Source organism: Nicotiana sylvestris, chromosome 6 (assembly GCF_000393655.2).
Source record: "Nicotiana sylvestris chromosome 6, ASM39365v2, whole genome shotgun sequence".
NCBI classification, from domain to species: domain Eukaryota; kingdom Viridiplantae; phylum Streptophyta; class Magnoliopsida; order Solanales; family Solanaceae; genus Nicotiana; species Nicotiana sylvestris.
This window is the reverse complement of record NC_091062.1, coordinates 54151180-54167060: the sequence shown is the minus strand read 5'-3', so window position 1 is coordinate 54167060 and position 15881 is coordinate 54151180. Positions and strand designations below refer to the sequence as shown.

Here is a 15881-nt window from a genome sequence, read left to right as displayed (position 1 = left end):
TTTTGGCTGAATTTCAGACTGAAACTCGAAGAAGAAGAAGACATGACATACATTATATTGTAGAAAAATTGTAGACTGTTGTTTATTTATTTTTCTTTTATTCATTTACTTATTGTATGAAAGTTGAATAACATTGTATAAAAATTGTATTTAAGTGGTATTATATTGTAGTTGTATATAACTTAGTAGAAATAATGTACGAAATTTATAGATAAGTTGTAGATAAGTTGTATAATATATAATTAGTTGTATGAAATTTGTTTTTACTATGTATAAACCAGATACAATATATACAAAAGACATATTGTATAAATTTTGTATGTAAGTTTTATGTTATTGTAGTTGTATTTAACTGGGTGAAAATAATGTATGAAAGTTGTAAAAATTTGTAGATAAGTTGTATTCCTCTATAACGAGAGATGTTGGCATATCAAGTAACTTTAGTGTTCTAGATGAACATGCATGAAAATAAAGATAAATTCTGTTATGAACAATTTGTAGAAATTTTGTAGAAACATTGAAATTCTGTAGTTTCATATTAATTTTTAAAATGATATGTAGTTTTATTATAGAATAAATATAGAAATTTTATAGATATTGTGAAAATCCATACTGATATACGCCATAGTTAAATGAACAAAAGAATACAATTTTATGGTAGTAAATTGTACATCCGCACCACATGCTCAGTTCTGCAAAGTCAAGAAGACATTTTGTGCATCCGCACTCAACTCACGTAACTTTACAAATCCACAAGCAACTAGAAAATTGGTCATGTGCCTCACTTTACTTTACAATCCTCAAGCAACTAATAGCCTGTTTGGCCAAGCTTCTCAAGATAAAAAAATACTTTTTTCCCCAAAAACACTTTTTTCCCCTAATTTGAGGTGTTTGGCCAAGCTTATTTGAAGAAAAAAAAGTGCTTTTGGGAAGAAACAGAAGCAGTTTCAGAGAAGCAGAAAAAAGTAGCTTCTTTCCAAAAGCAGAAGCAGAAGCAGTTTTGGCTTTTCTTCTTACCTAAAATACCCTTAACAAAATATAGTATATACCAAAATAACCCTTAAACTTAATACTTAGGATATTAATTTATAAATATTTCTTCTTATTTTTAGGAAACTTTCTAATATATAGTGACTTTAGGGGTGAATGCTTTTATATTTGTTGAAGGAATTTTAATATATTTAACTTATATTAAAAGAATTAAGTACTTTTTAATTTTATTTTCATATTTTACTTAAATAAAATGATTTTTTTTAATTATTGCATGTAATAACAAAATTTTGATATTATTTATTTACTTATAATATTAATTATTAAGTAAATCTATTCATGTCCTTATTCGTAATTTGACACTTAAAAGCACTTTCTAAAAAGCTTGGCCAAACACAAATTATTTCTCAAAAATGTTTTTCAGACTGATTAGCCAAACACAAACTGATTCTCTCCAAAAATACTTTTTTCAAAAGCATTTTTTTTCAAAAGCACTTCTCAAAATAAGCTGATTTCTCCAGCTTGGCCAAACAAGCTATAAATATATGGTCATGTGCATGGCTTTTGACTATAGCAACTTGATCAATAGATGAAACACAACCTAATTTCAATTCCTCAATTCTGTGTCCCCGAAAACAAGCCATTGTGAGTCTTATTTGACTCATTCCTCACATTCAACCTATTCTACAAATTCACGTCTCTTTAAATACAATACAACCATACTTTCTTGAATTTAGAGGTATAACAATATATATAACTTAAAAAATATCTTCTCCTCTGCACAAGTTAGCTCCAAAACAAACGAAGTGCTCCCATCAAACTTTTAACACAAAAGCACAAAGCTCAAAAATAAATAAACAACAGAATACAATTTTTCTACAATTTCTGCAATATAATGTTTGTCATGTCGTCTTCTTCTTCTTCTTCTTCTTCTTCTTCTTCTTCTTCTTCTTCTTCCTCTTCTTCTTCTTCTTATTATTATTATTATTCTTCTGATTCTGAAATTCAGCCAAAACCAAGTCTAATCTTCACCAAAACCCCTCAAAATTGAGATATAAACTCCAAACCATATTCCCAATAATTTGCAACAACAACCAATCCAAACAAATAATGGTTTTTGAAAACCCAAATTCGAATTCAAAGCTTCAAAACTTTTTAATGGCTGTCAATGGTGGAATTGTTGCTCTCTTTTCCCTTCTTCATATATTACTGAAATTTGAGATTGAGAGATAGAGAGAGACGTAGAGAGAATTCTCAATTCTTTGCAACAATATCCAATCCAAACAAACAATGTCTTTTAAAAACCCAAATTTGAATTCAAAGTTTCAAAGCTTTTTAATGGTTGTCAATGGTGGAGGGTTACAGATTTTCGCTAGATTTATAAGAGGAAATTGTGGGTGATTGAAGAGGAAATTGTGAGGATTTGGAGAGAGAAACTTGGGGGAGTAAGAATATATGATTGAGTAAAATTAGGAGACTAATTAATACCATTAAAATTCTAAAATAGTACATAAATAATAATTAGGTATATAGAAGGTAATTATATTAATAGTTAAGTACGGAGGGTAATATAGTTTTCCGTTGCATAAAGCAGACTTATTTTCCTTCTTACAAACAAACAATAATCAATCATTGATTCATGAATTTGGCTGAGATGTAAGGTGAGAAATGAGATGGCGGCATCGAATTGGCTGAATAGATGGTAAGCGGGGTCCATTGACCACTTTTAGGATTTTTAAACTGCTGATGGAGCAGGATGAGCTGGAGGATAAGTAGAACCAAAATCAAGAAACCAAAAATGAAAAGGCCCCTTTTCCCTAGATTCCCTCTGTTCCTCCCAATTTCTACTCCAAAATGGAGAAAATCGCTGTTTCTACTCATTTGTGCCCGAGCCTTAAGCCTTTCAATTCTAATTTAAGTTCAGATGTAGTGTTTTCCTTGCCCTGCCTCACTTCTGTATTCCCAAATCAACGCAGAAGGATATTGGTCACAAGTGCTTCCATTGCTGTAGAACAGGAGACCCAAACTAAGCTTGCTCTCATAAGAATAGGCACACGGGGAAGGTACTATCTAATTCTTTATAAAAAATTTGACTTTCGTCAATGTGTTGTATTTTGTTTATTGCTGATAAAGGCTGTGGCTTTTATTATTGATGTATAAACTATGGAAAATATTTATTAGTAGCTTATATGTTTTATTTAGTATGGGGCGTGGTAGTATTTGCTAAGAAGTAAGCTTATCATTAGCTCCAACAGTTTTGATCTTTTTGCTGGCTTTATCGATGTTACTATGAATTTGGCTGAGGAAAAAAAGGAAATCTCGAGATTTTATGGATATGGAGAGGAATATTGGAAGGGAACTGAAGCATTTCTAAAATTGAATTTATTGAATTGGCTAGTAGTTTTTAAAACCTTTAGGTATAAAATCGCTATATTAAGGAAGTGAGTTCTGCTCTATTTACATTTTTATTTAGTTAGAAAGGGGAATGTTGTCAGGATTTTTGTTTAGAGTTTAAGTTATATGCACTGATAGCGTAAAGATTTTTTATACTATCAGCGTATTTTCACCTATTATGGAAGATTGCTTTCCGTTTTAAGGTTACCTATTAATTATTACCAGTAGTTGTCTTTTTATGTGCCCTGATGGTATAAATCCTTTTACACCATAAGTGCAGAGAGCTTATACTTTTTAATTTATCACTGGCCAAGTCTTAGGCTCGGACTTCTTTTTTTATTACGAAGCCTAACACTTGGATTTTGAGCTCCATATTCTTTCCACCTTGTTAGCTCAATATTTTCTGTGTTTTCTAAAAAGAGAGTTGTGGGTTAAAGAGCCTGTGAGCTAATTGCTCTGTAGAATTCAATGCGTAGATGGTTAATTCAATGCGTAGATGATTATATTTCGTGTTCTTCTGCTCTAACATTCCATATCAGCTTATGCTTATGTTAAGCATCTTCGAATTAAGTTCTGATTAGTACCAGTATGTAGACAACTAGACATTATACAATTTCTTCGTCAAGTAGTTAGTATGTGGCCATTAAGTGAGACAAGATGGTCACAATATTAGATACAATTCTTAATGCATGATTATAGATTTTTTACCCTTCTTCTTTTACAGGTATGCATTATTTTATTTGTATGTTTCTATAACAATTCTTATTAATTTTATTGTAGTTTCACACCTCTTATCTTTCTTTTACTTTCCTTGCTTTTGCCTGACATATTAGTCACTTGTCTTATAAAGCTAACTGGATGTTTCCTGTGATGGAGCAAAGACTATTTTTGTGTTCATTACTTATTCCGTAAATTTATTAGGAACAATGGGAATGTATGAGGCATAAAAGCCCCTTTATATCTCAAGATTTTGCTATGTATTTTTTTCTTCATCTCTTTCCATTTTGGTTGTTTAGGGTGGGAGGGGGGAAGGGAAGGTGGATTACTTTATCTCTGAAGTGTTGTTGAGAAACTCTTCTCTTATGAATTACGTAATGCATTCCTTGTGTAGGACAGTCCCCTAGCCCTTGCCCAAGCTTATGAGACTCGAGAGAAGCTGATAGCCTCAGATCCTGGCCTTGCTGAAGAGGGAGCCATTGAAATTGTAATAATAAAAACCACAGGTGATAAAATATTAAGTCAGCCTCTTGCAGACATTGGTGGGAAAGGCTTATTCACAAAAGAGATAGATGAAGCCCTCATCAATGGGGAAATTGATATTGCTGTCCACTCGATGAAAGATGTGCCTACATATCTACCAGACAAAACAATTTTGCCCTGCAATCTTCCACGTGAAGATGTACGGGATGTATTTATTTCTTTGACTGCTGGTTCACTGGCACAACTTCCATCTGGAAGCACAGTGGGTACTGCATCACTAAGGAGAAAGTCACAGATTCTTCACCGGTATCCATCACTCAATGTAAGTCCAGCACATTGTTTTGATAGTCCAAATAACTTCTCAGAATATTTTTTGAAAAGAAAGTTTAGAAGCTTTCATGTTGGTTGTCGAGATACAATCATAACTTATGCTGGCACACTCCATCTTGATTTTGTTGATGACGTCTGTCTTGCATGAAGATCAAGAGAGAAAGATGACTAGGAATGTGTTAGATTTAGTTGGAATTGTTTTAAACAATGGTTAGGGATATGTGAAATGGGGTAATTTGTTGAAATCGCATCAATATATTATAAAAGAGTGCGTTTTAGTACTTTTCAAAAAAATACGTTTTGATACTGATGGCATTTGTCTTGCTTGAAAGATCAAGTGAATAAGACGACTAGGGTTGTGTTGGAATTAGCTGGCGATATTTTAAAACAACAGTTAGGGATGTGTGAAATGGAGTAACATATTGTAAAATTAATATCCTGTATAATATTTGGCTTAGTTCTGATCATTTCTTATGATTTTTCACCTTTTAATTTGTTTGAGCTACTTTAATTTTGTGAAAACCTATTTTGTCTATAGGTGCTGGAGAATTTCAGAGGCAATGTTCAGACAAGGTTAAGAAAGCTGAATGAGGGGGTAGTCCAAGCTACATTATTGGCACTGGCAGGGCTAAAACGCCTAGATATGACAGAAAATGTCACTTCCATTCTTCCTATAGAGGATATGCTACCGGCAGTTGCTCAGGGAGCCATTGGTATTGCATGCAGAAGTGATGATGAGACAATGGTATTCACATCGTTTCTTCCATAAATATAGATGCTTCTATTGCAGTTCTCTATTATTCTTTAATGATAAACTTCAATTACAGGCCAATTACATCGCGTTACTAAATCATGAGGAAACCAGATTAGCAGTTGCATGTGAGAGAGCTTTTCTGAAGACCTTGGATGGGTCTTGCCGCACCCCAATTGCTGGATATGCCTGTCGAGGCGAAGATGGAGACTGTATTTTCAAAGGATTGGTTGCCTCCCCTGATGGAACTCGAGGTACGAGCAATTTTTTTTATTTAAACCCGCGAAATGTGTGATTGGCTTGCAGTCGGTGGCGGAACTAAGTAGTCATAAAAAATTACAATGTGCAAATAGGGTATAAATTATTTTATCGGAAAAGGGCTAAATATACCCCTGTACTATGAGAAAAGATTTAAATATACCCCTCGTTATACTTTGGGTCCAAATATACCCCTCGTTGTACTTTGGGTCCAAAGTATATTTGGACCCAAGGTATAACGAGGGTATATTTAAACCATTCCTCATAGTACAAGGGTATATTTGGCCCTTTACAGTTATTTTCTTTGGTTATATGTGAGTTGCTGAATCCCCCCGACATGAAGCTCTCGTTTGGCCATAGATTTTGGCTACTTTTTTTCTATTTTTATTTTTTGAAAACAGTGGTTATTCATGAAATATGATAGTTTTTAGTTCAAAACTGGTGTAGGGCCATATTTGGATGATTTTTTCTTCCACTCACAAAACTTCGATTTTTTCCCCAAATAAAATGCATGTCCAAACACAAACTTCAACTTCCAAAAATTATTTTTTAACACAACTTCAAAAACATTTTTTCAAGTTTCAACCAAATCTAAGTCCAAAGGCTGCGAAGAAAAAAGTTCAAGTATGGTAGTGAAGGGGGTTGAAAAGTTGCTTTAGGTCATATATTTTTAATTTTTTTTTGAATCCCTTATATAAATTTCTGGTGGGGTTCCGCCTCTGCTTGCGGTTACGGAAGCTTTCTTTTTCTTGGTTGCTGCTGCTTCTTAATACTTACCTGTTGCATTTTCTCTCTATTCTCTCTTGATTTCAGTTCTTGAAACCTCAAGAAAAGGCCCATATACTTTTGAAGACATGACACTGATGGGTGAGGATGCTGGCAAGGAACTACTCTCACGGGCTGGTCCGGGATTTTTTGGCAACTAAGTAGTTTGGCAATGGCAATAACTGATTACACTGCAGGCGGAGAGATCAAAGTTTGTATTCCACTCCTAGTTTAGGATTATGAGTTCATTTATTGTTCTGTAACTGTAGCGGGAAGTAGAATTGGAATAGTTTGTATACTAGTGTATCATTTTCACATCATTTTGTAAGTGCTTATAAGAATTCATCATTCTTCAAGGATATCCAATATTCCAAGTGAATGGTTTGCGATTGATGAATTGAGTGAGTGTGCTTAAGATGCACAATTTTTGTTGAGAACTTTTGACAATAGAAAGAGGAGATGTGAAGATGGTGAGGAGGTAAAATTGAATGGTTAGGGCCTTTTCCATTTCCACCAAAAATGCCATATTTGCTTCCCGTGTTGTATGAACATCCAGATGACAGTGCAGAAACCGAAAACCTACACATCAAGTTCGTATTACAAACAAATGAAAGCCACTAGAAAGGACAAAATTAACCATAAAAAATACGTTTAGAAAGAAATTTTACATGGGTTGTCTGCTAGGAACGACGGAATCTAGTGGCAGCTCATCCATCCGTTATACACTAAGGGGTCGTTTGGTAGGGTGCATAAGAATAATGCTGAATAGGGTGTATTAGTAATACTGGTATTAGTTATGCTTGCATTAGTTATGCTGGTATTAGTTATGCTGACATATTTCTTATTTTGGTTTGATGTATTAAAGCATTGCATAAAAGAATTGTTTGTTTACAAAAATGCCCTCAAAACTGGTCCACACTCTAACTTTTTAAAAGAAACATATGTTGAGAAATATTTTTATATGAAAAAGTTTTAAAAAAATTATTTTATTTGTCTACCGATATTTAAAATAAAATTAAATATTTATTTATAAAAAAGGAAATATGTTAAGTATTTATTTATTTATTAGGGATATAATTTTATTTCTCACTATTTGGATTATTTGAACTTGCATTAATATACTAACTAGCATATTTTAATCAAGCATAAATTTTGAAGGACAATTTTGTCTTTAACTAAGCTAATGCATGCATTAAAACCCATTGCATTGCTAATACCATTGTTTTCTATGCATTAGTTATGCATAGGATAATACCAAATAAGATGTATAACTAATGCTTGCATAACTAATGCATATGTTCAAAATGTCTACCAAACAATATATTATTAATATACAAAGCTAATGCATGCATTAGCTTATCCAATGCATCCTACCAAATGACCCCTAAGAGGTCGTTTGGTAGCTGGTTAGGAGAAAAGTTATCCATGTATTTGGGGCAACATAACTTATACAATGTTTGGTAGCCATTAGTTATTTTTACAAAATTCAACATAACTAATGCCATGTTTGGTTGTCATTTTACAATCTACATAAATAATACATGTATAAGTTATGAGTCAATCTGTGTATTATTTTATGCGAGGTAGAATATGGAATAACTCATACATATATTAGTAATACTTGAATAAAATAATGAAATGACAAATTTACCCCTATCACTTTACACATAAAGGCTTTCTTCGATAGATTGATCTATATCAAACATTTTGGAGAGCAAGCATGGAGATACTGATGTCTCACTGCTAGGCTCTTCCTCTTCTCAATTTATTAGAGACAATTCAGTAAATAAGTATTTTATAAAATTTATATAATATATACCAGTTTCTAATACAACAAACAAATATTCAAAAAATTAACCCATGCGTAACTAACTCATGTATAACTAATACCTGCCTAACTAATACCTGCATAACTCTAACCGGCAACCAAACGACCCCTAAGGGGTGGTTTGATAGGGCATTAGATAAAATAATGCAAGCATTAGCTTTGTGTATTAATAATACTTTGTTTGATACACCTTTTGAACCTATGCGTTAGTTATATACCCTATTTGGTAATATCCTATGCATAAGAAACCATGTCATTAACAATGCAATGGGTTTTAATGCATGTATTAGTTTAGTTAAAGATAAAAAATTTCTTCAAAATTTATGCTTGATTAAAATATGTTATTATGTAAATTCAATTTTAAAATAATCCACGGAAGTGGAAAATAAAATTATATCCCTAGTAAATAAATATATACTTAGCATATTTTTTTTATAAATAAATGTTTAGTTCTATACTAGAATATAGGTAGACAAATCAAATAATTTTTTAAACCCTTTTTCATATAAAAACATTCCTCAACATATATATTTTAAAAAAAGAAGATAAAGTGATAGATTGGTTATGAGGATATTTTTGTAAATAAATAATTCTTTTAGAAATTAAGCAATGCTTTAATACATCAAACCAAACAATGGATAAGAAATATGCCAGCATAACTAATGCCAACATAACTAATGCCATCATACCTAATACCAGCATTACTAATACACCTTATTCAGCTTTATCCTTATGCATCCTAAGGGCCGTTTGGTAGGAGGTAAACAATGCAAGCATTAGCTTTGTACATTACTAATTACTTATTTGGTATAATTTTTTCATCCGTGTATTAGTTATACATCCTATTTGGTATTATCCTATGTTTAACTAATACATACCAAATGATGATATTAGCTATCACGACCCAAAATCCAACTAGTCGTGATGACAACTAACCCAACCCGATAGGTGAGCCAATTAACAACTATCCAATTTAATGAGATTTCTTAAGAGAAGAAATGATAATACAACTGCTTTTATACAAGAATTTCCAATGGATTAGTAGTACAAATCGTGAGCGTCTAAAATTTAAATTTCTTTACAAAACTGAATTGAAATAACTACAACAATTGTTTGATTGTAATTGAATAGAATTCGAATCTAATGCTACTAAGGACTAGTGATAGCCATAACTGGAACGTAGGTACATCTTCCGATCCAGCTCCCGCCGTACGCAGCAACATCAACATCCAATATCTACACGCAAGGTGCAGAAGTGTAGTATGAGTACAACCGACCCCATTTACTCAATAAATAACAAGCCTAACCTTAGGCAGAAAGTAGTGACGAGATGGGACAAGGGTCGGTGTCCAACTCCAATGACCAGCAACAGTTCATAACAGTATAATAAGGATGGTACAAGAAATAACTCAGCTCGTTCACATACGGAAAATATGCATACTTTTCAAGTATAACAGTAGATCCCAAATATTTCACCGAAAATACCAAAAATATATGAGTAAGTTTGAAAATTGTGATTTTTACTAAAAACCTTTCAACAATAAATAAGATGTTTCATTTTCAGATAGCATGAGAAAAATACATCTTTATGCCTACATGTCAATATACAGGTGAAATCATGAACGTCACCATAACCGGGTAGCAAAACGAAATGCACCTCTCTGCATGTATCTCAAGTACGCATGCCAAATATAATGTATCTCAGCGATGAACTCATGTACTCACACTCTCACAATACTCAATCTCTCTGTCTCGTATTCTCACTCACCATGCTCAACACTCAGCCACTCAGTATTGTACAGGGCAGATCCAGCCCAGGACATATCTAGCTCGAACATGATAGGTCCATAGCAGATCCAACCCAATACAAATGGACTAGGACAGATCCAGCCCCAAATACAAATATACCAGGGCAGATCCAGCCCAAATGTAAATAACTGCTAGCAGTTGCGCCCATTATGGATGTGCAGACACCGAAGGGGTCGATCAAGCCCAAGCGCTATAATAATAAGCCAAATCCTGTTATGAATCAATAAAGCCTGCTGCGGCGTGTAACCCGATCTCATAAATATCACTTACAACAGGCCCTCGGCCTCACTCAGTCATCAATCTCTCCATCCTCTCGGGCTCACCACACTCATGCTAAGCAGCCCTAAATCAATGATATGAGATGTGATGATATACAATAACAGAGACTGAGATATGATATTTAACGCTGAATGCAACTTGTATACAGTAAAATTGGAAGGTCTAATTTTCCATCATCACAATGTCTCGTAAGCACGTTTTCAAAGGCTCGAGGCTATGATCGAGATTCATCCCCGAATGGCTATCGGCGCCCAACCTTGAGGCAGTATAGATCGGTGGGTATGGTAAAAAAGTGGGAAGTTTCCAAGACGCGTAGCTAGGGTTGACGAGGTCTGCTAGGCTAGTCTGAGCCTGCATAAGGGCACTAATTGGTTGTACTAGCTCCATATCTTTGTAATAAAGGCATTTGTACTATGCGGGGATTCCCTCCATATAAAAAGGGGATCCTTGCCATTTTGTAAAGGGATATGATACTCAACATTAATACACAAGAACATTCTCTCTTCTCTCTAACATATTCTCTTGATCTCATTACTTCTATTTATTGCTTATCATTGATCATAAAGAGCCATCATTTTAGCTCTCATAACTGTTAGTCCCCCCTCTATTGCCCTAAGCCGACCTCCAGACTCGACCCCAATGCCTCTTATACGGCAACTCGAGGCCTTGACCTCCAGTCATTTGGTTTGATTATCACATCGTCTCTAAGCTATAATCTTGTTCTTTAATCTTTTACTTAGCATCCATTGCCTAACAACTACCATAAAAATAGATCATATTTTATTTTAACCACAAAATCAAAATTAATTGTTATTACCATTTTCACGGTATACAGTTTGGCGCCCACCGTGGGGCTAAAGATAATAGTGATTATTTTCTTGTTGGTTTAACTACATAATGCAAGTTATCTTCCACACTTTTTCTTGTCCAAGATCTTTGATTTCAGGTCAAAATGTCTAACTCAGTAAATGCATGCGAAAACAACAATCTTGAAGACCACGGAGAGAATGGTGTGGATGTTCCAGGTGTTGGTGTACCACCACGAAACCTTGAGAAGGCATCAGAACCAATTCCCGTGGACGTAGTTTCACGCGATGCCCAACACGTCGATATAAGCTCCCACACTAACAAGAGCGTGCATCAAGGAGATCAAAAGAAGTCCAAAAACCCCCGACTCGGGAGGAACATGGGGTTAGCCTTCACGTTATTTTTGAGATGTTACAGGCAACAGCTGGCAATCGCTCAGCTGCAGAGTCACCAAAAAACCCCAAGTATAACGGCCTCGGGAACAGCCCCTCGAACTGAACAGGCACTAGAAAGATCAAGCAACAACGGGTCAGCAGCCGACCCCGCTATCATAAAGATGCTCGAGGACCTCACAAAAAGGATCGAGTCGGGCAAAAAGAAGATAGAAGCTAACAACAAAAAGGTTGATACCTACAATTCCAGGGTTGACCACATTCCGGGCGCACCCCTGATCTTGAAAGGTGTGGATTCAAAGAAGTTCACATAAAGGCCGTTCCCAGAGGAAGCGGCTCCAAAACCCATTCCAAAGAAGTTCAAAATGCTAGAACTTCCAAAATACAATGGAACCTCAAACCCCAATGAGCACGTTACTTCTTACGCTTGTGCAGTGAAGGGTAATGACTAAAAGGATGACGAGATCGAGTCCGTCCTACTGAAGAAGTTCAGAGAAACACTTTCTACAGGGGCAATGATGTGGTATCACAACCTGGCCCCATGCTCAATAGATTCATTTTCCATGCTGGTAGATTCTTTCATAAAGGCACATGCTGGTGCCATCAAAGTAGCTACAAGGAAACCCGACGTCTTCAAAATCAAGCAAAGGGAGAACAAGATGTTGCAAGAGTTCGTATCTCGCTTTCAAATGGAACAGATGGAACTACCACCAGTCTCCGAAGATTGGGTAGTGCAGGCCTTCAGCTAAGGTTTAAATGAACGAAGCTCGGTGGCTTCAAAACAGCTGAAGCAGAATCTGGTTGAATACCCAGTCATGACTTGGTCGGATGTTCACAACCGATAGCAATCAAAGATCAGGGTTGAAGACGACCAACTAGGATCCCCCTCGGGCTCGGTATATCCCAGCAGGCTCCCAACGAAGGAGTCAAAGCCGAATAAAGAAAGATACCAACTATATCCTAAAGATAGAAGAAACGCCACGAGGCGCAACATACCCCGCAATGACCGAAGAATGGATCGAGGGAAGAATCCTCGAGGACTTGCCAACAAATCCAGGTTCAATAGGCACATAGTGCCGACGGAGGCACCCCGCTTGTCGGAATACAATTTCAACATCGATATTTCAGATATCGTGTTCGCCATCAGTAAAATCACAGACACCAGGTGGCCAAGGCCTGTACAATCAAATCCTTCGCAAAGGAACCATAACTTAGTGTGTGAATTTCACAACACACACGGTCACAGGACCGAAGATTTCCGGCAGCTCCGAGAAAAGATAGCTAGACTACTCAACAAAGGTCACCTACGGGAATTCCTCAGTGACCGAGCCAAAAACCAGTTCCTCGACCAAAAAGAACAAAGCAGACGAGCCGCAACATGTCATCCATACAATCTTTTGATGAGTCGATGCCCTGCAGGAACCCACGGTTAGGAAAACGAAAATATCCCTCACCAGGGAAAAGCGAACTCGAAACTCTATCTGAGCCCCATACCGACACACTGGTAACTTTTTTTCTTGTGAATACATTTCAAATTAAACATGTACTTGTGGATTCAGGTAGCTCGGCCAACATTATCAGGTCGAGCGTGACAGAGCTGCTCGGACTGCTTGACCAAATTATGCCCGCCTCTCGAGCCCTCAACGAGTTCAACACGGCGGGCGAAACAACAAAATGGGAAACCACCCTACTAGACAATATGGCTGGCACAACCCAAAACACCAATATCTCCACCATCAAAGGAGCTGAAGGATAAACAAGCAGTGAATTAGCAACCACGAGACATGTTCTCGGCTAGACCAGACCGTGTCCTCAAACCAAATGCTGAAGGCCTACCGAGGCTCAAAGAGCCATCGACACTAAGGTATAACCATCTCCCTTTTTATTTACGCTTCACACTAACCTTTATGTAGGTGTCCGATTGGGACAATCAAAGCATTATCCAGCTCGAAGGCCTTAAGGTTTCAAAGCATACGTTGCACTCTTTTCCTTCGACTGGGTTTTTATCCCGAAAAGGGTTTTACCAGCAAGGTTTTTAACGAGGCAACTTCTACATGCTACCTAAGGAAGACTCAACAAGTATTCAAGGCTTCTTTTGCAATCAACCTCGAATATTGGGGGGCATCTCCCCGGAAGATCACCTACTCGGAAAAGCCAAGATGCACTAAATGGGGTTTCGATAGGAAAATAATGTACCGAGCTAAACGGTCGAAGGAACCGTGTCCGTATAGAACAACCGAGCCCGTTATAGCAAAAATGTGTATACTTGTGCCAAGTAATCAAATAACACTTTCCCCTTCATCAAAGCATTTTGTGTTTCAAGGAAGCTTGATATTTTTCGCAAAAACGGCCCAAAGACAAAAACGTCCAGAACACTCGGGGACTGGCGTCAAGAACTCAAGGCCACATGACCTTAGGGTCGGAAATTCCGAAATCGTAAGCCCTCAATGAGGCAATACCAAGTTCACAAGTAATGGCTCCCGAGCCAAGAAACTTTCGATGACTCGGGAACCGTCGCCAATCGCCACCTCCATCGACTTATCAAAACCCGAGGCCGTAAGACCACTTGCAGGTAGCCTCGGTCTCGTAAGACCTATATAAGGCAACAACAATATCTGTAAGACCTCAAGCAAGGCATGAACCACACTTGCACCAAGTGAGCAACAACAATATCTGTAATACCTCAAGAAAGGTATGAACCATACTTGTACCAAGTAAACAAAACTGTAAGACCTCAAAGGCATGTAAAATTTGTAAGACCTTACTAAAGGCATAATCCCGATCTTAAAGTTAAGGCTATATATCAAACTTGTAAGACCCCTAAAAGGCATACCCTTGATATAGATGCCGAAACTACTTCACTCGGGGACTGAAAGGCTCCAACCAAACATAATAACTCCGGTCACAAGGCTGTACCATCCAAACTAACGCAACTCGGGGACACCCGACCATCGCTATAAATTCACAGGCCTTCAAATACGTTGAATATACTTTGAAAAGAACCGGTTAAATAGGCTACCCTCGATATAGGCAAAAGAGCTTCGGCCATGTCAGCTCCAAAATATAGGCTTCGAGATACTCAACCATCGAGCCAAACCTCCCGAGGTGCTCGATCATCGCTATATAATGACTCGCAATCGAGGTTTTAATCAAACCGTCGAAGAGTCTGGCAGACACAGTTTCAAAAAGTCCTTAACGAGGGAAAAATAAAGCCCATATAAAAGGTCATACCGACCCAATGCGTAAGAGCCACTGTCGCCAGCCCATAAAAGGTCGTACTGACCCAATGCGTAAGAGCCACTGTCGCTAGCCCATATAAAAGGTCGTACCGACCCATTGTGTAAGAGCTACTGTCGCCAGCCCATACAAGAGGTCGTACTGACCCGAAGAGTAAGAGCCTAAGGGCCAGCTTGAAATTCGAAAACTTGAGGGTCAAATGAGCTCGAGTCGATACCCAACTCGAAGACTGAACCCAAAACAGTTGATTAAATATGCTTAAGAGCAAAAACATAAGAGCTCAAACGTCAGCTTATACTAAAAGGTTGTACTAACCAAGCGCGTAAGAGCCTGCGGGCCAGCCAAATGAGCCCCAAGGTCATAACATGAATTTGAGCATTCCTTTTAACTAAAAGACCAGTTCATCTAGCTAAAATCAAAGCAAAGAGAAATGCATGAAAAGTAAAACGCGAGGTTTCCTGTTATACATATATGCGAAAAATACAAGCTCTATTTACAAGCATTCTTTGAAAGTACTATACACATAATCAGAAAGGGAAGGCCTAATCTACGTCCCCCTCGGGGACTATGGCCCATCGGTCTCTTTCTCACTATCTTCGGCATCATACAAAAGGGACCTCGCATCATATTCATCCGCCTTTGCCGGCTTCACCTCTTATGAGAGGTCAAACCCTCTAGCATGGATCTCCTCGAGGGTTTCCCGTCGAGATTTGCACCGAGCATATTCCTTGCTTCTGCTCTCACGGTCAAGAGCCTTTCTCAGCTCAGCTTGAGCATCGGCAACACCCTTCAAATAGACCGCCACTTTCTTATCAGCCTTAGTGCGGCTCATTACGGGCCG

The 15881-nt window shown here is 37.0% G+C and overlaps 1 protein-coding gene across 1 annotated transcript; it reads left to right on the top strand.

Moving 5' to 3' along the window:
- The first annotated feature begins 2774 nt into the window (after positions 1-2774).
- LOC104218424 (porphobilinogen deaminase, chloroplastic-like) lies at positions 2775-7081 on the top strand. Its single transcript, XM_009768913.2, has 5 exons — positions 2775-3053; positions 4501-4906; positions 5453-5659; positions 5742-5919; positions 6737-7081. Exons 1-5 carry the CDS (start codon positions 2845-2847, stop codon positions 6847-6849), a joined length of 1113 nt encoding a protein of 370 aa, XP_009767215.1. The 5' UTR covers positions 2775-2844; the 3' UTR covers positions 6850-7081.
- Positions 7082-15881: the final 8800 nt, after the last annotated feature.

Coding starts and splice junctions, on each gene's coding strand:
- LOC104218424 (XM_009768913.2), top strand. CDS start 2,845: ATGGAGAAAATCGCTGTTTCTACTCATTTGTGCCCGAGCCTTAAGCCT. Junction 3,054..4,500: donor AGAATAGGCACACGGGGAAG/GTACTATCTAAT, acceptor TGTGTAGGACAG/TCCCCTAGCCCTTGCCCAAG. Junction 5,920..6,736: donor CTCCCCTGATGGAACTCGAG/GTACGAGCAATT, acceptor TCTTGATTTCAG/TTCTTGAAACCTCAAGAAAA.